The sequence below is a fragment of the Scyliorhinus torazame genome, chromosome 11, assembly GCF_047496885.1.
Source record: "Scyliorhinus torazame isolate Kashiwa2021f chromosome 11, sScyTor2.1, whole genome shotgun sequence".
NCBI lineage: Eukaryota > Metazoa > Chordata > Chondrichthyes > Carcharhiniformes > Scyliorhinidae > Scyliorhinus > Scyliorhinus torazame.
Genome location: NC_092717.1, coordinates 244,410,282 through 244,432,623, shown reverse-complemented (window position 1 = coordinate 244,432,623; position 22,342 = coordinate 244,410,282). Strand labels below are relative to the sequence as shown.

The window sequence follows — 22,342 nt, the reverse complement described above, 5'->3', positions numbered from 1 at the left end:
CCTGGAGTATTGTGTTCAGTTTTGGTCTCCTTACTTGAGAAAGGACGTACTGGCACTGGAGGGTGTGCAGAGGAGATTCACTAGGTTAATCCCAGAGCTGAAGGGGTTGGATTACGAGGAGAGGTTGAGTAGACTGGGACTGTACTCGTTGGAATTTAGAAGGATGAGGGGGATCTTATAGAAACATATAAGATTATGAAGGGAATAGATAGGATAGATGCGGGCAGGTTGTTTCCACTGGCGGGTGAAAGCAGAACTAGGGGGCATAGCCTCAAAATAAGGGGAGGTAGATTTAGGACGGAGTGTAGGAGGAACTTCTTCACCCAAAGGGTTGTGAATCTATGGAATTCCTTGCCCAGTGAAGCAGTAGAGGCTCCTTCATTAAATGTTTTTAAGATAAAGATAGTTTTTTGAAGAATAAAGGGATTAAGGGTTATGGTGTTCGGGCCAGAAAGTGGAGTCCACAAAAGATCAGCCATGATCTCATTGAATGGTGGAGCAGGCTCGAGGGGCCAGATGGCCGACTCCTGCTCCTAGTTCTTATGTTCTTATGTTCAATGATCCTTGCCTGCCAGTTTGCAAAAGCCCTGATTCTGCCCAGTCTGTTTTCTGTCCATTAACCAGTCCTCTGTCCATGCCAATATATTACCTCCAACTCATTAACCTTATTTCTGTCTATTAACCTTTTGTTAAAGTTTGCAGCATCTTATCGAATGCCTTTGCAAAATCCAGGTATACTACATCTACTAGTGCCCCTTTATCTGTCCTACTAGTTCGATCCTTAAAAAACTCAAACCTGTCAAACAGGATTTTCCTTTCAAGCCACCTGACTTGTTCGAATCGAACTATGCTCTCCTAAGTGCATTACTGGTCTTGGGAACTTGAGCAGAGTGGTTACTATACTAGGAATCCGGCGAGAGTGGAGCTGGTAGGATAAAAGAGTGCAAGAAAGAGCGAGACAGAGTGCGAGCTTGGAGTTTGGAGCTCCTGAGGTGACGTGACTTCAGGATTTAAAAGTGTCACGGGGCAAGTGGATCCCAGTAGCGGAAGCAGGTGTGCAGGGAGTGTCTCCAGCTGCAGCTCCTGGAAGCCTGGGTCTCCGAGCTGGAGTGGGGGCTGTGGGAGGAAACCGGAGCCAACCCACACGGACCCGGGGCGGGGAAACGTGCAAACTCCACACCGCCACCCAAGGCCGGAATCGAAGCTGGGGTGCTGGCGCTGTGAGGCAACAGTGCTAGCCACTGTGCCACCGTGCTGTCTGAGACTTGAACCATTGACCTTCTGACTCCGGTACTCACCAAGTCACTGATGAGTAAGATTTACTCGGCTCATTTACATGTGTGTTCAGCAAACGAGCCTAAATGGAAGCTTTTCGAGCAAAGCAGAGAAAAGTAATTCTGATTGTGGTAAAAAGGCCACCCAGGGAGAGTAAATAATTTGTTGATTAAAATTGTTCTTTTCTCTCTTAGGTACCAACAGATGCTTCATAGAAATTTGGTTTACCTGGCAACAATAGCAGATTCCAACCAGAATATGCAATCTCTCTTACCAGCTGTAAGTACCCTTTTTGACTTTTTAAAAAGAATTAAGCTTTCAAACTTGCCGAAACCCTGTCAGAAACCGGGACCAGGCGACGTAACAATCGGGGAAAGAATTATTTCTGTCGTTTATACGTTGTCGCGACCCCCAGGGCTAGCACGCGGTCAATTCCAGCCCCGCTTGACCCGGTGTCGCGACATAGGTGAAATTCGATTTTATCCGGGTGCTCCGGTTTCCTCCCACAGTCCAAACATGTGCGGGTCAGGTGGATTGGCCTTGTTAAATTGCCCTTCGTGTCCAAAAAGATTAGGTGGGGTTTATGGGTTACGGGGATAGAGTGGAGGCGTGGGCTTAAGTAGAGTGCTATTTCCAAGGCAAGTGCAGACTCGATGGGCCGAATGGCCTCCTTCTGCTCTGTAAATTCGATGATATTTAAAATACCTGAGGTTCTTGCTTGAGCCAACAAACTGCAGCCACCAAGTTTGTAGCTTCACATCTCGGTGACCTTTAATTGTGCACCGAACTATGGTTAAACAGGCAGAAAAATGTCAGTGTCTGTACTACCCCTTTCCCAACCTCCTTTCCAACTCGCCCCACACGGACACTCCGCAGAGGGAAACGGTGATGGGAATGGAAATAAATTATTCGTAAAAGGATAAGGATCATCATGGACTGGGATGTGTTCCAGTCAATGTCTTTCTGAAGTTTAGCCTTTTGTTTTGGTCCTTCTTCCTTCTAGGTTTGAGATGGTTTTGTCTGGTAAGGTTGTCTACTTTCTCTGCAGACTCAGCATCATTTCAGGTTCACAGTCAAGGGTGTGCCCGGCACTCGCTGCTTTCAGGACAATAGAGCGGTTCTTTTGCTTCAGCAAGCGGGGGAGAGAGAAACCGTTCCACTTCCAAGGTTTAAACACGTCTGCCAAGTTCTCTCCGAGAGCGTCACGCAGGAACCAATTACTGACTATTGCCAGGCAGAACACTGTTCCTGGCCAACCCACCAGTTGCCAGTTAACCGATCGAACTTATCCCCTCCAAAGCTGGTTCCTCAGATCCACTCAGTGCCGAGGAGTCTGGCTCCTCCTCTGCCAAACACAAAACCTGGGAACGCGGTGCCCTGACGAGCAGGCTGTTTCAACTTTAAGTCTCCTGCTGAAAGACTCAACCCGATTATGGGTCCACGGACTGAAATAATAAAATAACAAAAAAGAAATGGGAACAGAGGAAGTAACCAGGAAGGACTCTGACAATTCACAGCAAGTTTTCAATGAAAATAAATTCAGAGTGAATTTACTACAGGTACAGATCCCCAGTTTGCTGCACAAGAACACAGGAAGTCGGAGCAGGAGGAGATCACATGGCCTGTCGAAGCTGCTCCGCCATTCAATATGGTCATGGCTGACCATAGGCTTCACATTCCTGTCCACTCCCCATATCCCTTGACTCCCCGAAGACCAAGAGTCTGTCTGTCCCAGCCTTAAATGCATTCAGCAATGGAGCATTCTCAACCCTCCACGATAGAGAATTCCAAAGATTCGCAGCCCCCTTCCGAGTGAAGGAATTTTCCCACGTCTCCGTTTTCGGTCAGTCCCTTATTCTGACCCAGTGCCACTTTGGCCACTCGACTCTCCTCCCCCATCCACTAAGTTCATGGCCGATCTGATTGAAACCTAAACTCCACGTTTTTGGGCAGCACGGTGGTGCAGTGGGTTAGCACTGTAGCCTCACGGCGCCGAGGTCCCAGGTTCGGACCCCAGCCCTGGGTCACTGTCCGTGTGGAGTTTGCGCATTCTCCCCGTGTTTGCGTGGGTTTTGCCCCCACAACCCAAAAATGTGCAGGGTAGATGGATTGGCCATGCTAAATTGCCCCTAAATTGCAAAAAAAATGAATTGGGTACTCTAAAATATTTTATATAAAAAAAATAAAAATGCTCCACCTTTTTGTCTACCCCCGATAATCTATCACCCCCCCCGTTGTGTTCTGTTGTCTGTCCTTATCATAGAATTTACACTGCGGAAGGAGGCCGTTCGGCCCATCGAGTCTGCACCGGCCCTTGGAAAGAGCACCCTGCACACCTCCACCCTAACCCAGTGACGTCCACCGTTTTGGACACTTAAGGCCAATCCACCTAACCTGCACGTCTTTAGACTGCGGGAGGAAACCGGAGCACCCGGAGGAAACCCACGCAGACACGGGGGCACGTGCAGACCGGATCCGCACAGACAGTAACACAAGCCAGGATTCGAACCTGGGACCCTGGAACTACGAAGCAACAATACTGACCACTGTGCTACTGTGCCACCCCTTACCTTGCCGACCTTGCAATGATTTTTTTTTTTTCACCATTACTGATGGTAGTTTAATTTATTTTTAAAAAATATATATTTTATTCAACTTTTTTGGCCATACAAAACAGTACAAAGGTTTTTCCCCTTTATACAACAGCAAAACAATATAAATAACCGTGACCGTATTTTAACAAATAAATAATATATAAACTAAATGGCAACTGCCATAGCAAAAATAATAGCTCTCCCAAATAATAAAATCAGCAATTCAATATACATATCCAAGTACCAATATCTTTACAACCCCCCCCCCCAAACCCTGGGTTGCTGCTGTTACCTTCCCATTTCCTTTATCGTTCTGCGAGGTAGTCAATGAACGGTTGCCACCGCCTGGTGAACCCCTGAGCCGAACCCCTTAGTGCGAACTTTATCTGTCCTAAGCTGGCTCGACCCGGACCCCCACCACCTTTGAAAGCACCTTCGCCACCCCCACCCAGAACCCCTGCAGTGCCGGGCATGACCAAAACATGTGGGTGTGGTTTGCTGGGCTTCTCGAGCATCTCCCACACCTATCCTCTACCCCGAAAAATTTACTGAGCCTTGCTCCGGTCATATGTGCCCTGTGCAAAACCTTAAATTGTATCAGGCTAAGCCTGGCGCACGGGGACGACGAGTTTACCCTACGTAGGGCATCTGCCCACAGCCCCTCTTCAATCTCTTCCCCCAGCTCTTCCTCCCATTTTCCCTTCAGCTCATCCACCATGTTCTCCCCCTCGTCTCTCATTTCCCTGTATATATCCGACACCCTACCATCCCCCACCCATGTCCCTGAGATCACTCTATCCTGAATCTCCTGCGTCGGGAGCTGCGGGAATTCCCTCACCTGTTGCCTCGCAAAAGCCCTCAGTTGCATGTACCGAAATGCATTCCCTTGGGGCAACCCATATTTTTCCGTCAGCGCTCCCAGACTCGCAAACGTCCCGTCCAAGAACAGATCCCTCAGTTGCACAATCCCAGCTCTCTGCCATGCTCCAAATCCCCCATCTATTCTCCCCGGGACAAACCTATGATTATTTCTTATCGGGGACCGCACCGAGGCTCCCGTCATTCCCCTGTGCCGTCTCCACTGCACCCAAATTTTCAGTGTTGCCACCACCACCGGGCTTGTGGTGTATTTCTTCGGGGAGAACGGCAGCGGTGCCGTCACCAGTGCTTGTAGGCTGGTTCCCTTGCAGGACGCCATCTCCAATCTCTTCCACGCCGCTCCCTCCCCTTCTCCCATCCACTTACACACCAGTGAGATATTGGCGGCCCAATAGTACTCACTTAAGCTTGGTAGTGCCAGTCCCCCCCTCTCCCTGCTACGCTGCAAGAACCCCCTCCTCACTCTCGGGGTCTTCACAGCCCACACAAAACTCATAACGCTTTTCTCAATCTTCTTTTAAAAAGCCTTTGTGACCATCACCGGGAGGCACTGAAACACAAAAAGGAATCTCGGGAGGACCACCATTTTGACCGCCTGCACCCTCCCCACCAGTGACAGGGACACCATGTCCCATCTCTTAAAATCCTCCTCCATCTGTTCCACCAATCGTGTCAAATTAAGCCTATGTAAGGTTCCCCAACTCCTGGCTATCTGGATCCCCAAGTACCGGAAATCCCTTGTTACCCTCCTCAGTGGTAAATCCTCTATTCCCCTGCTCTGCTCCCCCGGATGTACCACAAACAATTCACTCTTCCCCATGTTCAATTTGTACCCCAAGAATTCCCCAAACTCCCCGAGCGTCTGCATTATCTCAGGCATCCCCTCCACCAGGTCCGCAACATACAGCAGTAAATCATCTGCATACAATGATACCCGGTGTTCTTCTCCTCCCCTGAGTACTCCCCTCCACTTCCTGGAACCCCTCAGTGCTATGGCCAGGGGCTCAATTACCAATGCAAACAGTAACGGAGACAGGGGACACCCCTGCCTCATCCCTCTATAAAGACGGAAGTAGTCAGACCTCTGCCTGTTCGTGATCACACTTGCCACCGGGGCCCTATATAGCAGCTGTACCCATCCAATAAACCCTTCACCGAAACCAAATCTCCTCAACACTTCCCACAGGTAGTCCCACTCGACCCTGTCAAATGCTTTCTCGGCATCCATCGCCACCACTATCTCCGCCTCCCCCTCTGGTGGGGGCATCATCATCACCCCTAGCAGCCTCCGTATGTTCGTGTTCAGCTGTCTCCCCTTAACGAACCCAGTTTGATCCTCATGGACCACCCCCGGGACACAATCCTCTATCCTCATTGCCATTACCTTGGCCAGGAGCTTAGCATCTACATTCAAAAGGGAAATGGGCCTGTAGGACCCACACTGCAGCGGGTCTTTATCCTTCTTCAAAAGTAACGATATTGTCGCCTCCGACATAGTTGGGGGCAACTTCCCCCTTTCCCTGGCCTCATTAAAGGTTCTCGTCAAAAGCGGGGCCAGTAGGTGTATATATTTCCTATAAAATTCCACCGGGAATCTGTCCGGTCCCGGGGCCTTCCCCGCCTGCATGCTCCCACTCCCCTTTACCACCTCCTCCACCTCAATCTGTGCTCCCAGTCCCGCCCTCTCCTGCTCCTCCACCTTCGGGAATTCCAGCTGATCCAGGAAATGCATCATTCCCTCCTTCCCTTCCGGGGGCTGAGCCTTATACAACCTCTCATAGAATGTCTTAAACACCCCATTCACTCTCTCCGCTCCCTGTTCCATCTCTCCCTCCTCATCCCTCACCCCACCTATCTCCCTCGCCGCTCCCCTCTTCCTCAATTGTTGGGCCAGTAACCGACTCGCCTTCTCTCCATACTCATACTGCACTCCCTGTGCCCTCCTCCACTGTGCCTCTGCCTTACCCGTGGTCAGCAGGTCAAATTCCACATGTAACCTTTGTCTTTCCCTGTACAGTCCCTCCTCCGGTGCCTCTGCATATTGCCTGTCCACCCTCAGAAGTTCTCTCAGCAATCGCTCCCTTTCTTTACTCTCTTGCTTCCCTTTATGTGCCCTTATGGATATCAGTTCCCCTCTGACCACCGCCTTCAACGCCTCCCAGACCACTCCCACCTGAACCTCTCCGTTGTCATTAAGCTCCAAGTACCTTTCGATACACCCCCTCACCCTTAGACATATCCCCTCATCCGCCAACAGGCCCATATCCATTCTCCAGAGTGGGTGCTGTTCCTTTTCTTCTCCTACCTCCAGATCTACCCAATGTGGAGTGTGGTCCGAGATGGCTATGGCCGTATATTCCGTCCCTGTCACCTTCGGAATCAGTGCCCTTCCCAGGACAAAAAAGTCTATCCGTGAATATACCTTGTGAGCATGGGAGAAGAATGAGAACTCCTTACTCTTCGGCCTACTAAATCTCCAGGGGTCTACCCCTCCCATCTGCTCCATGAAGTCCTCGAGCACCCTGGCCGCTGCCGGCCTCCTCCCGGTCCTGGACCTCGACCTGTCCAGCCCTGGATCAAGCACTGTATTGAAATCTCCCCCATTACCAACTTTCCCGCCTCCAGGTCCGGGATACGCCCCAACATACGCCTCATGAAGTTTGCATCATCCCAGTTCGGGGCGTACATGTTCACCAGAACCACCGCCTCCCCTTGCAGTCTTCCACTCACCATCACGTATCTACCCCCACTGTCCGCCACTATGGTCTCTGCCTCAAACAGTACCCGTTTCCCCACTAAAATAGCCACCCCCCTATTCTTCGCATCCAAACCCGAATGAAACACCTGCCCCACCCATCCTTTACGTAGTCTGACCTGATCTGCCAGTTTCAGGTGCGTCTCCTGCAACATAACCACATCTGCCTTTAATTTCTTTAGGTGTGCGAGTACCCGCGCCCTTTTAATCGGCCTATTCAGCCCTCTCACGTTCCACGTGATCAACCGGGTTGGGGGGCTCTTTACCCCCCCCCCTTGTCGACTAGCCATCCCCTTTTTTACCCCAGCTCCTCACCCGGTTCCCACGTACCCGTATATCCCCCAGACGGTGCCCTCCCGCCTCGACCACCCCATCCCAAAACAACTCCCCCTTCCCCTTAGCAGCAGCAACCCAGTTAACCCCCCCCCCCCCGCTAGATCCCCCTCTAGCGTAATTACACCCCCATGTTGCTCCCAGAAGTCAGCGAACTCTGGCTGACCTCGGCTTCCCCGTTTGCCCTCGGCCTCTCACTGTGCGAGGCCCCCGCCTTCCTGCGTCCCTGTTCCCGCCTTAATTACCATAGCGCGGGAACGAAGCCAGCGTTTCCCACTCAGCCCCGCTTTCCTACCCACCGGCGCCCACAGTTCCTCGTACTCCCCCCCCCCCCCCCCCCCCCCCCCCCCCACCCCCACCCCCAACAAACGAGGGGAAGAGAGAAAATTTACAGGATTAAAGAGTTAACAATTGAAAAATCACCCCCCTTCCTCGTCCCACATAGTCACCCCACCACTTTGTCCCAGAAGCTCTTTCTCTCGCCAGACTATTCCAGCTTCTCGTCCACTATGAATGTCCACGCCTCTTCTGCCGTCTCAAAGTAGTGGTGCTTCCCTTGGTGTGTGACCCACAGTCTCGCCGGTTGCAGCATTCCAAATTTCACCTTTTTGTGAAGCACCGCCTTAGCCCAATTGAAACTTGCCCTCCTTCTCGCCACCTCCGCACTCCAATCCTGGTATACGCGGATCACTGCGTTCTCCCACCTGCAGCTCTGAGTTTTCTTCGCCCATCTTAGGACCATCTCTCTGTCATTATAGCGGTGAAACCTCACCACTATGGCTCGAGGTATTTCTCCTGCCCTTGGTCTTCGCGCCATAACTCGATAAGCTCCCTCCACCTCCAAAGGGCCCATCGGGGCCTCCGATCCCATTAGCGAGTGAAGCATCGTGCTCCCATATGCCCCGACGTCCGCCCCCTCTGCGCCCTCGGGAAGACCTAAAACTCTTAGATTCTTCCTCCTCGAATTATTCTCCCGGGCTTCCAACCTCTCCACACACCTCTTGTGCTGTGCCTCGTGCGTCTCTGTCTTCACCACCAAGCCCTGAATTTCATCTTCATTTTCAGCAGCCTTTGCCTTCACGACCCGAAGCTCCAGCTCCTGGGTCCTCTGCGCCTCCTTTAGCCCTTCAATCGCCTGTAGCATCGGGGCCAACACCTCCTTCTTCAGCTCCTCCACACAGCGCCGCAGGAACTCTTGTTGCTCCGGGCCCCATATCGAATGGCCACCTTCCGACGCCACCTTGCTTCGAGCTTCCCTGCCTTGCCGCTGCTCCGAAGGATCCACTGCAATCCGGCCGCTATCCCCTCCTTTGTCCATCAACGTCCGGGGGGATTCCCTTCTATTTGGCTTTTGTTTCGGTGCAACATCGTGGGCCGAAGGGCCTGTACTGCGCTGTATCGTTCTATGTTCTATGTTCTATTTCACCGCACAGTGATTTTGGCCGTTTAAAATTGCCGTTGGGGCTCTTATCAAGAGCGTCCTTGCAATGATTAATACACAACTGCTGATGACTTACTTAGAATGATGATTATTAGTTAACACGTGGAAGGATAACATGCAGAATGCTTTACAGACTAGGTTGCTCTGGAACTACCCGATGTGCGACTGTCCTTGTGTACGCCTTACTACAAACTGACGATAGCCGGATGTTACATGACTACTCTCTGATGCCACCTGCTGGTGGGAGGTCGCAATGTTGAGTGTATGCGATATTATTCACAGGCATATCAGCCCACCCCCTGCCTTGTAGTAATAATAATCTTTATTGTCACAAGTAGGCTTGCATTAACACTGCGATGAAGTTACTGTGAAAAGCCCCTAGTCGCCACATTCCGCGCCGGTTCAGCTTGCACTGCGGGAGAATTCCGAATGTCCAATTCACCTAACAAGCACGTCTTTCGGGACTTGTGGGAGGAAACCGGAGCACCCGGAGGAAACCCACGCAGACACGGGGAGAACGTGCAGACTCCACACAGTGGACAGTGCCCCAAGCCGGGAATCGAATCTGGGACCCTGACGCCGTGAAGCAATAGTGCTAACCACTGTGCTACCGTGCCGCCCAGTTGATCAAGAATCTATCTGTCTCTGCCTTATAAAATATTCCCAGACTCTGCTTCCACTGCCTTTCGAGGAAGAGAGTTCCAGAGACTCGCGGCCTTCAAGAGAGAAAAAATTCTCCTCATCCCTGTCTTCAATGGGCGCCCCCTTATTTACAGACAGTGACCCCCAGTTCTAGATTTTCAGAACAAGAGGAAACACCCCCTCCACGTCCACCCAGACATGACCCCTCAGGATCATGACGATTTCGATCAAGTTGCCTCTTACTCTTCAAAGAAAACCAGAATCTAAATGAGGTCGGGAGGCGAAGAATGAAGCAAAGACCCCGACCGTGAAAAGCTCCAGGGTCGGTTCTCATGGCAGCAAGAAAGCAAACCAAGCACTCGACTTAATTTCTAGAGGAATGGAAAAGGTAAAAGTTACCGTAAAGCTGTACTTAATCTTGGTTAGACCACACCTGGAGCACTGTGTCCAGCTCTACCATTTAGACCATGGATTTGGATTTGTTTATTGTCACGTGTACCGAGGTACAGTGAAAAGTATTTTTCTGCGAGCAGCTCAACAGATCATTAAGTACATGGGAAGAAAAGGGAATAAAAGAAAATACATAATAGGGCAACACAAGGTATACAATGTAACTACATAAACACCGGCATCGGATGAAGCATACAGGGTGTAGTGTTAATGAGGTCAGTCCATAAGAGGGTCATTTAGGAGTCTGGTGACAGTGGGGAAGAAGCTGTTTTTGAGTCTGTTCGTGCGTGTTCTCAGACTTCTGTATCTCCTGCCCGATGGAAGAAGTTGGAAGAGTGAGTAAGCCGGGTGGGAGGGATCTTTGATTATACTGCCCACTTTCCCCAGGCAGCGGGAGGTGTAGATGGAGTCAATGGATGGGAGGCAGATTCGTGTGATGGACTGGGCGGTGTTCAGGACTCTCTGAAGTTTCTTGCGGTCCTGGGCCGAGCAGTTGCCATACCAGGCTGTGATGCAGCCAGATAGGATGCTTTCTATGGTGCATCTGTAAAAGTTGGTAAGGGTTAATGTGGACATGCCGAATTTCCTTAGTTTCCTGAGGAAGTATAGGCGCTGTTGTGCTTTCTTGGTGGTAGCGTCGACGTGGGTGGACCAGGACAGATTTTTGGAGATGTGCACCCCTAGGAATTTGAAACTGAGAGGGTCCAAATTAGATTAAATACATCGATACTTCTCTATCATACATAGGATGAGGCCAACACTGGCAGCATTTCTTTGCCCGTCTCTAATTGCCTTCTCAAGGTTAACAGAACACACAAGATCCTGGCCTTTATATAAGTAGAGGTGCAGAGTGCAAAAGCCAGACAGTTATCGCCGATCTTTCTTAAAACTCTCGTTCAGCCCCAGCTGGAGTCTTGTGTTCGATTCTGCGCACCTTGCGCGAGTGGGAAGGTCCTCGGACTGGGCCGCGGAAATGATTCCCCGGCATTGATCCAGGGCTGAGCGGTTCCAGCTGCAGAATAGGACCAGTGGAGAAGCTTTGACCGTTCTCCTCGGCAGCGGAGAAGGTCAAGGCAAGGTGTGACCGAGGCGTTCAAAGACACGAAGGGCTTGGATAGAGTGAGCGAAAAGATATTGTTTCCGGCGGCCGAAGGGTTAATATCCAGACGACGTAGATGTGATGGTACATTTACACACCGAGTGGTTAAGCTCATCGGCCAATGGACGCGCAGTCGATCGTAACTTTCAAAAGGGACTTTGGGGGGGGGGGGGGGCGGGGGGTGTTCTTCTGGCTTGCTTCGGGGCACCCGGCAGATTCGATGGGCTGAACTGCAGTCTTGAGCTGTTGCCTGGGCTGGAGCGTTTCAGCTATGAAGCGAGGCTGGTTAGACTGGGGCTGATTGGAGCAGAGAAGACTGAGGGGGACCTGATTGAGGTGTACAAAAGTATGAGGGACAAAAATAGATAAGGGTGGACAGGAAGGAAATTTTCCCCTTGGTGGAGGGGTCATAGATTTAATGTAATGGGCAAGAGATTTAGAGGGGATTTGAGGAAAAATGTTTTCACCCAGAGGGTGTTGAGAATCTGGGACTCGCTGCCTGAAAGGGTGGTAGAGGCGGGAACCCTCACAACATTTAAGCATTTAGGTGTGCACTTGAAACGTCTCAGCGTACAAGGCTATGGACCAAATGCTGGGAAATTGAATTCGAATACATAGGTGCTTGATGGGCTTTCCATGCTGTAAAACTCTATGACTATTATTCTATGAATCTATCATTTTGAAAAAAGACTGCTTAAAATAAATCGCACCTGAATGTTCCCTCCTGCAGTGGAAATGATCCCTCTGTTGCAAGGTGTCATGTGAGAGTACCTTTAAGAAATGGATGTTTAAGCAACGTACCTTTAAGAAAACAGTGATGTCAGAGAGTGGGTGGAGCTGAGCTCAGTTCAGCCATTTTGAAGTTTCAGTTTGGAAAGAATTTGTGTGTCTGTGTTTGCAGTGAGCTGGATCTGCTGTGATCTCTGCCATGAAAGACTATCTCTGGATCATTTGGGTGATTTAAACTCATAATAGTAAAGCCTTTAACCTGATGTGTTTCTGTTTAAAGGTGTTAAGTCGCATGGATGTTGAAAGGGATAACTGAAGGATTATTTAGTGTTGTAATATTTTCGGGGTTATCTTTGAAGTAAGGTAGTTAAGAGCTCCAATGTTTATTTAAGAGGTTAAGTTGAGTTCATGGAATAAACAATTGTTTTGTGTTAAAAACCCACGTGTCCATAATTGTAATATCACACCTAGAGAACAAGCCACGTGCTTCAAAAGCAACAATCCATTCAAGGGAGAGGTTGGTTGAACTCCATGATACATTTTGGGGTTCTGAAAACGCCTCGCCCATAACAAAGGCCCCTCCTTATGACTGTAGATCCCCATCTCTGGCTCTGTCCTGATGAACTTGTTATGCACCAGGGTTTAGAGAACCCCAAAGTGTATCATGGAGTTCACCTGACCCACAACTTTTACTAGATTGTGGTATGGGGAGCACACGGCCCACTCTACAGGTGTGGAACAGCAGAAATGGGAAAGTATTTTTTAAAGCAAAACAATGTTTATTCTGTGAACTCAAGTTAACCTTTTTAAAACATACAGTGAACATCTTAGCAACCATTAATTCAAATACAACCCCCTAAGAATACAACACTAAGTAATCCGTAAACTTTTCTTTTAACATCCATAAGACTTAAAACACCTTTCAACAGAAACCATTAGCTTTACATTCACTACTGAGAACATTTATAATTCTGAATTCATCAAATGATCAAGAGATAGTCTTTTGATGGCAGAGAGAACAGTAGTACACCTGCTTGGTCTGGCTTCAGCTCCCACACTGAAAACAAAACTAAAACACACCCTGCAGCCTGCTCAAAAACGAAAGTAAAAAGCTGACAGACAGCCCAGCTCCACCCATTCTCTGACATCACTGCAGTAGGAAACACCCATTTCTTAAAGGCACTCTCACATGACAAACGGACTCTGCAAACTCTCTAAAGTTCCTGGAATGTGCTGCCTAAAACTGTGCCCATTACTTTGTGGCCTTACCGGTGTGTAATGCAGGTTTGGGGGAGGGGGGGGTGGAATTGAAAAACTGAGCAGGTCATGCTTCAGAGCCATGGGCGGAATGTTCCGGAATACTGCGTTCAGCTTGGGGGGGCAACAAGTGTAAATTTCCGTTGCCGGAGATGAGGAGAAAGTGTTTACACTGGCCGGAGGGTCGGATCCACAGTCCACAGGTCTAAGATGATTAGAAAAGAGCCAGGGGCGGGACATGGCGATTTTCTCTGATGGGGCGCGAGTTACTATGATCGGGAAGGCGCTGCCTGAAAGGGCGGTGGAAGCAGATTCAATGGTAACTTTCAAAAGGGAACTGGATCGGAAATTTCAAGGGCAACATTTGGGGGCCGTGGGGAAAGAGGAGAGGGTGAGTGCCGCTAATTGGTTGGCGTTTTCAAAGAGGCAGCCCAGACGATGGGCCGCATGGCTTCCAGTGCTGTATAATTCCCTGAACCCTCAAGAAAGATACGTTGATCTTGGGTGAGGCACGTTGCACTTTAATAATGAGAATTATACCGTGGCTTAAGGAGTTAATTTGGAGGATAAGTTGCATGTTCTGGCCTATTGTGTGTTCTGTTTATAGCAATGGTACCAATCATACCACAGGGATTGGGAAAACAATAACATGGGTCCTTTATTTGAAGCTAACAGTTGAACAAAGGTACACCGATTAAGGTAGCAGGGAAGCTATGGAGACACGCCTGACCTGAAGGATTGCTGCCTCATTCTGTCTCTCGAGTTGTGGGATTAAACAGCACATCCTGTCTCATGTTGGACAAAAAAATGGCCGACCTTTTTAAAAAAAATAAATAAAAAAAATTAATGTATTCTTTCACGGCATGTCTGTGTCGCTGGCAAGGCCAGCATTTGTTGCCCATCCCTAATTGCACTTGAACTGAGTGTCTCGCTCGGCCGTTTCAGAGGGCAGTTAAGAGACAACCACATTACTGCGGGTCTGGAGTCACAGGTAGGCCAGACCGGGTAAGGACGGCAGATTTCCTTCCCTAAAGGCCATTAGTGAACCAGATGGGTTGTTCATGAAAATGAAAATCGCTTATTGTCACAAGTAGGCCTCAAATTAAGTTACTGTGAAAAGCCCCTAGTCGCCACATTCCGGCGCCTGTTCGGGGAGGCTGGTACGGGAATTGAACCGTGCAGCTGGCCTGCTCGGTCTGCTTTAAAAGCCAGCGATTTAGCCCAGTGTGCTAAACCAGCCCCAGGATAAAAGCAAATTACTGTGGATGCTGGAATCTGAAACCACAGAGAGATTTTCCAGCATTTTCTGAGTTTTTGCAACAATCAGTTACAGTTTCATGGCCACTTTTATTGAGACTAACTTTTATATTCCAGATTTATTAATTGATTGAATTCAAATGGCAGCACGGTAGCATACTGGTTAGAACTGTTGCCTTACAGCGGTCCCAGGTTCGATTCCCGGCTTGGGTCACTGTCTGTGTGGAGTCTGCACGTTCTCCCCCGTGTCTGCGTGGGTTTCCTCCGGGCGCTCCGGTTCCCTCCCACATGTCCCGAAAGACGCGCTGTTGGGTGAATTGGACATTCTGAATTCTCCCTCTGTGTACCCGAACAGGCGCCGGAATATGGCGACTGGGGGCTTTTCACAGTAACTTCAATGCAGCGTTAATGTAAGCCTACTTGTGACAATAACAAAAAAAGTTGAAGAATAACTGTAAAGTGAGGGAGCAATTTTAGTTGTTGTCGTTTCAATTGACTCTGTACCTCTCTGTCCTGATTTATTAGCCTCCCACGCAGACCATGCCAATGGGGTCAGGGGGAATGAACCAGGGCGGAATGAACCAGCTCCCTCACGGACACGCCATGAGCACGGAGAGTATGGGAGGAGGGCCGCCTGCGTCACACTTGCAAAACCAGATGAACGGACAGCTACCTGGTGAGCCTCCCTTAATGCGCTGTTGGGCGTCGGGGTAACTGAACATTGGGAGCAAACCTGTTACACACTGAACCCGAGAGAACATTTCGTGTTCGAGGGTTCCAGAACTTTCTATTGAATCAAGCTGTCCTCTGACCGCTTCAGCTCAGACGAGGTATTTGTGTAAGCATTCGTCCCTGGGGTGCGGGTGTCACCTGGGAAGGCCGGCATTTATTGCCCATCCCTAATTGCCCTTGAGCAGGTGAAAGACTGGGGGCGGGATTCTCCCAGCCCTGGTGCCGGGCCGGAGAATCCCCGCTAAACGGGCCACGCCGCCCCGATGCCGGCACGCGATTCCCGGAGAATCGGCACCGTTGGCGTGGCGCCGGTCGCGGGCCGCTTTACACGGCCGGCCCGCCGATACTCTCGCCCGGATGGGCCGAGCGGCCGTAAGAAAAGAACCGAGCTCCGCCGGCGCCGTTCTAACCTGCTCTGGGCCGGCGGGACCTCGGCGTTGAAGGGTCGGCGGGGGGGGGTCTGACCGCAGGGGAGGGCCTCCGATGTGGCCTGGCACGTGATCGGGGCACACCGATCGGCGGGCCGGCCCCTGTAGGAGGGGGGCCTCCTTTCCTACGCGTCGGCCCCTGTAGCCCTGCGCCACGTTGCGTCGGGGGCGCTGCGTTGAAGGAGGCCACTGCGCATGCGCGGATCCCGCGGCGCACAGTTCGCGCCGGGATCGGCAGCTGGAGCCGGGCGAACCGCTCCAGCACGGTGATGGCCCCCCTTTCGGGGCCAGAATTAGTCCTGGGAGCGGCCCGTTCGCGCCGCCGTAAAACCCGACGTGGGCACTCTGCCGCGGGATTGGAAATTCCCGTCCTGGGTTCCAAAGAGGCCTCTCGAGAGTTTGAGGGAGGGAGTCCCTGAGCTGTGGGGGGTGAGGTTACAACCAGATCAGCCATGATCTTATTGACTGGCGGAGCAGGCTCGGGGGGCCAACGTATGGTCATGATCACATTACTGTTTATGGGAGCTTGCTGTGCACAAATTGGCTGCCGCGCCTCCGACATTACAACACTTCAAAAAGTACTTTGGTTGGCTGGGAAGTGCTTTGAGGTGAGCTGCGGTCATGAGGAGGGCTGTTTAAATGCCAATGTCCGATCGCGGGATGTCCAAATAGTTACTCCGCTCACTGTGCAAACACGGTACTTTTGAAGAGAGCAAAGGGGGGGGGGGGAAATAAGAGTTTGGATGGTGTGTGACCTATTTGTTTCTTCCATATTTGCCAGGCCCAAACCACATGCCGGTGCAGGGAGCGGGGCAGCCCAGCATGGCAAATGCCTCGGTGAACATGGCAACAAGCAGCCACGGAGCCATGGGAGGCTACAGTCACTCGGTGCCGTCCGCACAGGGCATGTCGGTGCAGAGCCAGATGAATATGAACCCAGGACAGTCGATGGGTAACTATGGCCCCCGAACAAACACGATCATGCAACCGAACCAAGGTACGTAAAACTCTTGTGCCACCCGCTTAACCGCAGCAACAACCTGCATTTATATAGCGCCCTTTGAGCTAGCTAAACCATCCCAGCACTCTCCACATGAACAATTACAAAGCCACCGAGCCACATCCAGTGGTGTTAGGATAGGGGATCACAGCTTGTTCACTGGGGTAGCAGTGAGGGGGGGGGGGGGGGGGGAGGGGCCGAGATGTTGAGGGAGGGAACTCTTGAGGTTGAAGACGCAGGCAGCTGAAGACTTTGAAGTCGATGTTGGAGCGCTGGGAATCGGGGGACAGTCAAGAGATCTGGATTTGGAGAATCTCGGAGGGCTGTGGGGCGTGCTGATCCCAGCGATGGGGAGGCGGGAGGCCAGCGAGGGATGTGAACAGGCCCATGGCTTGGAAATTTATCGGCCGTTCCTTCACTGCCACTGGGTCAAAATCATGGAACTCCCTCCCTAACAGCACTGTGGGTATACCTACCCCACACGGGCTGCCGCGGGTTCCAAGTTCTAGACCGGGGCAAGGCCGATTTTAATAAGTTCAGATACGATTTGGGCAGGGCACCACAGTGGGGCAGTGGATTAGCCCTGCTGCCTCACGGCGCCGAGGTCCCGGGTTCGATCCCGGCTCTGGGTCACTGTCCGTGTGGAGTTTGCACATTCTCCCCGTATCTGCGTGGGTTTCACCCCCACAACCCAAAGATGTGCCGGGTAGGTGGATTGGCCACGCTAAATTCCGCCTTAATTGGAAAAAATGAATTGGGTACTCTAAATTTATTTTTAAAAAGAGATGATTTGGGCGAAGTGGACTGTGGACTGGGAGCAGACACTTGCGGCAGAACAGTGGGATGCATTCAGGAAGAAAGTAGGGAGAGGACAGGACCAACATGTTCCAATCAAGAAAAAGAGTGTGACCAGCAAATCCAGTGAATCCTGGATATTTTGGGATATAAAGCATTGGATCAGGAGAAAGGGGGAGGTTTAAGGCAGATATCAAGGGCTCAAAACAGCAGAAGCCCTTGAGGCTTATAGAATGTGCAAAAGGGAACTTCAAATGGAAATTAGGAGGGGCGGCACGGTGGCGCAGTGGTTAGCACTGCTGCCTCACGGTGCCGAGGTCCCGGGTTCGATCCCGGCTCGGGTCACTGTCCGTGTGGAGTTTGCACATTCTCCCCATGTCTGCGTGGGTCTCGCCCCCACAACCCAAAGATGTGCAGTGTAGGTGGATTGGCCACGCTAAATTGCCCCTTAATTGGAGAAAAAAATAGAATTGGGTACCCTAAATTTAAAAAAATTTTTAAAAAAATAAAATTTTTTTTAAAGGAAATTAGAATTAAAAAAAGGGACATGAAGGGATACTGGCAGGTAAACTAAAGGAAAATCCTAACTTGTTTTGCATGTACAATGGATAGCTAGGGAAAGCTATGGAACCACCGTGTAATTGTGTGTGGAGCCGGAGGATGTCGGTAGGGTTCTAAATGAATAATGTCTGTCAGTGCTCACTCGTGAGAGGGACAGTGTGGATATAGAAATCAGGGGGAAGGACTGTGATAAAATTAAAGAGATTAACACAGACAGAGAGTAGGTTCTGACTGGCCTGGCAGGTTTAAAAGTAGACAAATCTCCAGGGCCAGATGAAATATATCCCAGGCTGTTGAGTGAGGCAAGGGAGGAAATATCAGGGGTGCTGGCAATAATTTTCAATTCCTCTCTGGCCACATTGGTACCACATTGGCTATCCTCCAGTCTTCCGGCACGGGGGACTGGAGGATAGCCAATGTGGTACCATTATTCGAGAAGGGATAAACCAGGAAGCTACAGGCCAGTCAGTCTAACCGCAGTGGTGGGGAAGCTATAGGAAGCAATTCTGAGAGACAGAATTAATCTGCATTTGGTGAGACAGGGATTAATCATAACCGTCAGCATGGTTTTGTTAAGGGGAGGCCATGCCTGACCAACTTGATTGAATTTTTCGAAGAGGTGACCAGGTGTGTAGATGGGGGCAGCATGGTAGCACAGTGGCTAGCACAGTTGCTTCACGGCGCCAGGGTCCCAGGTTCGATTCCCGGCTTGGGTCACTGTCTGTGGTGAGTCTGCACGGTCCCCCCGTGTCTGCGTGGGTTTCCTCCGGGCGCTCCGGTTTCCTCCCACAGTCCAAAGATGTGCAGGTTAGGTGGATTGGCCATGCTAAATTGCCCTTAGTGTCAAAAAAGGTTAGGAGGGGTGACTGGGTTGCAGGGATAGGGTGGAGGCATGGACTCAAGTGGGGTGCTCTTTCCAAGGGCCGGTGCAGACTCGATGGGCCGAATGGCCTCCTTCTGCACTGTAAATTCTATGATAATCTATGAAAGATTGTACAAAGAATGTGCAGTGGAGCGAACAGCCAGATCAGCCATGATCTTATTCAACGGTTAGCACGGTAGCATGGTGGTTAGCACAGTTGCTTCATAGCTCCAGGGTCCCAGGTTCGATTCCCGGCTTGGGTCACTGTCTGTGCGGAGTCTGCGCGTCCTCCCCGTGCCTGCGTGGGTTTCCTCCGGGTGCTCTGGTTCCTCCCACAGTCCAAAGATGTGCAGGTTAGGTGGATTGGCCATGATAAATTGCCCTTGGTGCTCAAAATTGCCCTTGGTGTTGGGTGGGGTTACTGGGTTAAGGGGATAGGGTGGAGATGTGGGCTTGGGTGGGGTGCTCTTTCAAAGAGCCGGTGCAGACTCGATGGGCCGAATGGCCTCTTCACTGTAAATTCTAATTCTATGAATGGGACAGTAGATCCCAAGGGAGCTCGTGGCCTACTTCCACCCCTAATTCGTATGTTTGTATGAATTTTAAAATCAGTGTGTTGGTGGATGGGGACCAATCTAGATGGGTAATCACACTGTGGTGTAAATCAGGACTCAGACAGCATGGGAATAAGTCGGTATGTTAACAACAGCAAGGAAGGAATTGAGGGTTTCACCAGCAATTGGTTTAGCTCACTGGGCTAAATCGCTGGCTTTGAAAGCAGACCAGGGCAGGCCAGCAGCACGGTTCAATTCCCGTACCAGCCTCCCCGAACAGGCGCCGGAATGTGGCGACTAGGGGCTTTTCACAGTAACTTCATTGAAGCCTACTCGTGACAATAAGCGATTTTCATTTCATTCAATTAAGCTGAGGTCAGACGGTCATGGGTTGTTATTTGGGAACAACTCTCAGGCTGCTGTTCCTGTGCGTGGAGTGCGGAGTGCTGCATTGTTGGTGGTACCGTGTGCCGACTGCCTCCATGGAGTAAAAGATCCCATGGCATTATTTTGAAGGAAGGGGGTCCTATAGATTAAAACAGAAAATGTTGGAAACCGGTTTGTTTCCAATCACTTGCTCCTTCAGGAGCAGTGCTCCGAAAGCTAGTGATTTGAAACAAACCTGTTGGACTTTAACCTTGTTGTAAGACTTCTTGCCGTGCTCACCCCAGTCCAACGCTGGCATCTCCGCACCATTCCTATGGATGGGAGAGACTAAATGGTCAAAAGAACCAGAGGTGACTGGAGGAAAAGTTTGGGCTGTTGTGATGTGCAAGAAGTTGGTTCAATCGTGTGGTGGAAGCGAGTCCAGTCGAGACGTTCGAGTGAGAATTCGATTATTATCTGAAGAGCAAGTTACAGGGAGAAGGCGGGAGGGGGGGGGGGGCGCACAAGGCGAATTGCCCCTTCAGCGGGCCAGTACCGATAGGATGGGCCGAATTCCGACCTGTAAAAACCCTGTGGTTTTGTGAATTGGATGAGGGGGTTGTGCTGACAGGGCGATGAGGAACGGGAAGCAGGGACTGGGCCTAATTGCAGAGACCTCCCAAAGGCGCGATGGGCTGAATGGCTTCCTTTTTTTGTGTGTTTCTTTTCTTTTATTGGTGGGAGTCGCTGTCTGGACCAGCATTTATTGCCCATCCCTAACTGTCCTTGAACTAAGGGTCTCGCTCGGCCTTCCAGAAGGCATTTACAAGTCAACCACACGGCTGTGGGTCTGGAGTCACGTGTGGGCCAGACCGGATAAAGATGGCAGATTTCCTTCCCTAATTAGTGAACAACCAGGTGTTTAAAACAATCAACAACCGTTTCCTGACCACGATCACTTGAGGGCAGTTTTTAAAATTCGAATTGAATTCGAACATAGAACAGCACAGAACAGGCCCTTCGGCCCTCGATGTTGTGCCGAGCTTTCTCCGATACCAAGATCAAGCTATCCCACTCCCTGTCATTCTGGTGTGCTCCATGTGCCTATCCAATAACCGCTTGAAAGTTCCGAAAGTGTCCGACTCCACTATCACAGCAGGCAGTCCATTCCACACCCTAACCACTCTCTGAGTAAAGAACCTACCTCGGACATCCCTCCTATATCTCCCACCCTGAACCGTATAGTTATGCCCCCTTGTAACAGCTACATCCACCCGAGGAAATAATCTCTGAATGTCCACTCTATCTATCCCCCTCATCATCTTATAAACCTCTATTAAGTCACCTCTCCTCCTTCGCTCCAATGAGAAAAGCCCTAGCTCCCTCAACCTTTCCTCATAATACCTATCCTCCAAACCAGGCAGCATCCTGGCAAATCTCCTTTGTACCCTTTCCAATGCTTCCACATCCTTCCTATAATGAGGTGATCAGAACTGCACACAATACTCCAAATGTGGTCTCACCAGGGTCATGTACAGTTGCAGCATAACCCCGCGGCTCTTAAACTCAAGCCCCCTGTTAATAAACGCTAACACACTATAAGCCTTCTTCACGGCTCTATCCACTTGAGTGGCAACCTTCAGAGATCTGTGGACATGAACCCCAAGATCTCTGTTCCTCCACATTCCTCAGAACCCTGCCGTTGACCCTGTAATCCGCATTCAAATTTGTCCTACCAAAATGAATCACCTCGCACTTATCAGGGTTAAACTCCATCTGCCACTTGTCGGGCCAGCTCTGCATCCTATCAATGTCTCTTTGCAGTTAATGAAGTGAATTGGCCTTCCTCCAACTGCTGCGGTGGGAATGAACCCGTGTCCTTGGATATTTAGTCCAGGCCTCTGGAATAATTATCTGGAAATAGCACTACGATTCTACTCTCCCCTCTCGCACTTGATCATTCTATCCTGAGATCCTGAGTGTTGGATTTTCTTCCCTGAATCACCTGGAGTGCTCTCTGCTTTATTTGTTGCTTTGTACAATTTTGCGGAGCCAAGTTCTTGTGACCTGGAAGGTGCTGCCTGAAAGGGCGGTGGAAGTGAACAGGAACCTTCAAAACGGAATGAGATGAATCAAGTTCATGGGAGCAGAATCGGGCCATTCGGCCCATCGAATCTGCTCGGTGAAGAAAAAGAAAATTGACAAATCTAATGGGGAATTCAATAGAACCGCAGAAACCCTGCAGTGAAGAAGGAGGCCATTCGGCCCATCAAGTCTGCACCAACCCTCTGAACGAGCACTCCACCGAGGCCCGCTCTCCTGCCCTATCCCCG

General features: G+C 50.5%; 1 protein-coding gene across 4 annotated transcripts in view; it reads left to right on the top strand.

Moving 5' to 3' along the window:
- LOC140385888 (protein SSXT-like) overlaps window positions 1-22,342 on the top strand; it is a 118,258-nt gene that overhangs the window by 14,478 nt on the left and 81,438 nt on the right. For all 4 annotated transcript variants that reach the window (XM_072468502.1, XM_072468504.1, XM_072468505.1 and 1 more), the window contains exons 2-4: window positions 1,470-1,554; window positions 15,237-15,387; window positions 16,653-16,868. In XM_072468502.1, coding sequence (XP_072324603.1) covers window positions 1,480-1,554; window positions 15,237-15,387; window positions 16,653-16,868 — 442 coding nt within the window. In that variant the 5' untranslated portion in view covers window positions 1,470-1,479. The remainder of the gene's footprint in view (window positions 1-1,469; window positions 1,555-15,236; window positions 15,388-16,652; window positions 16,869-22,342) is intronic.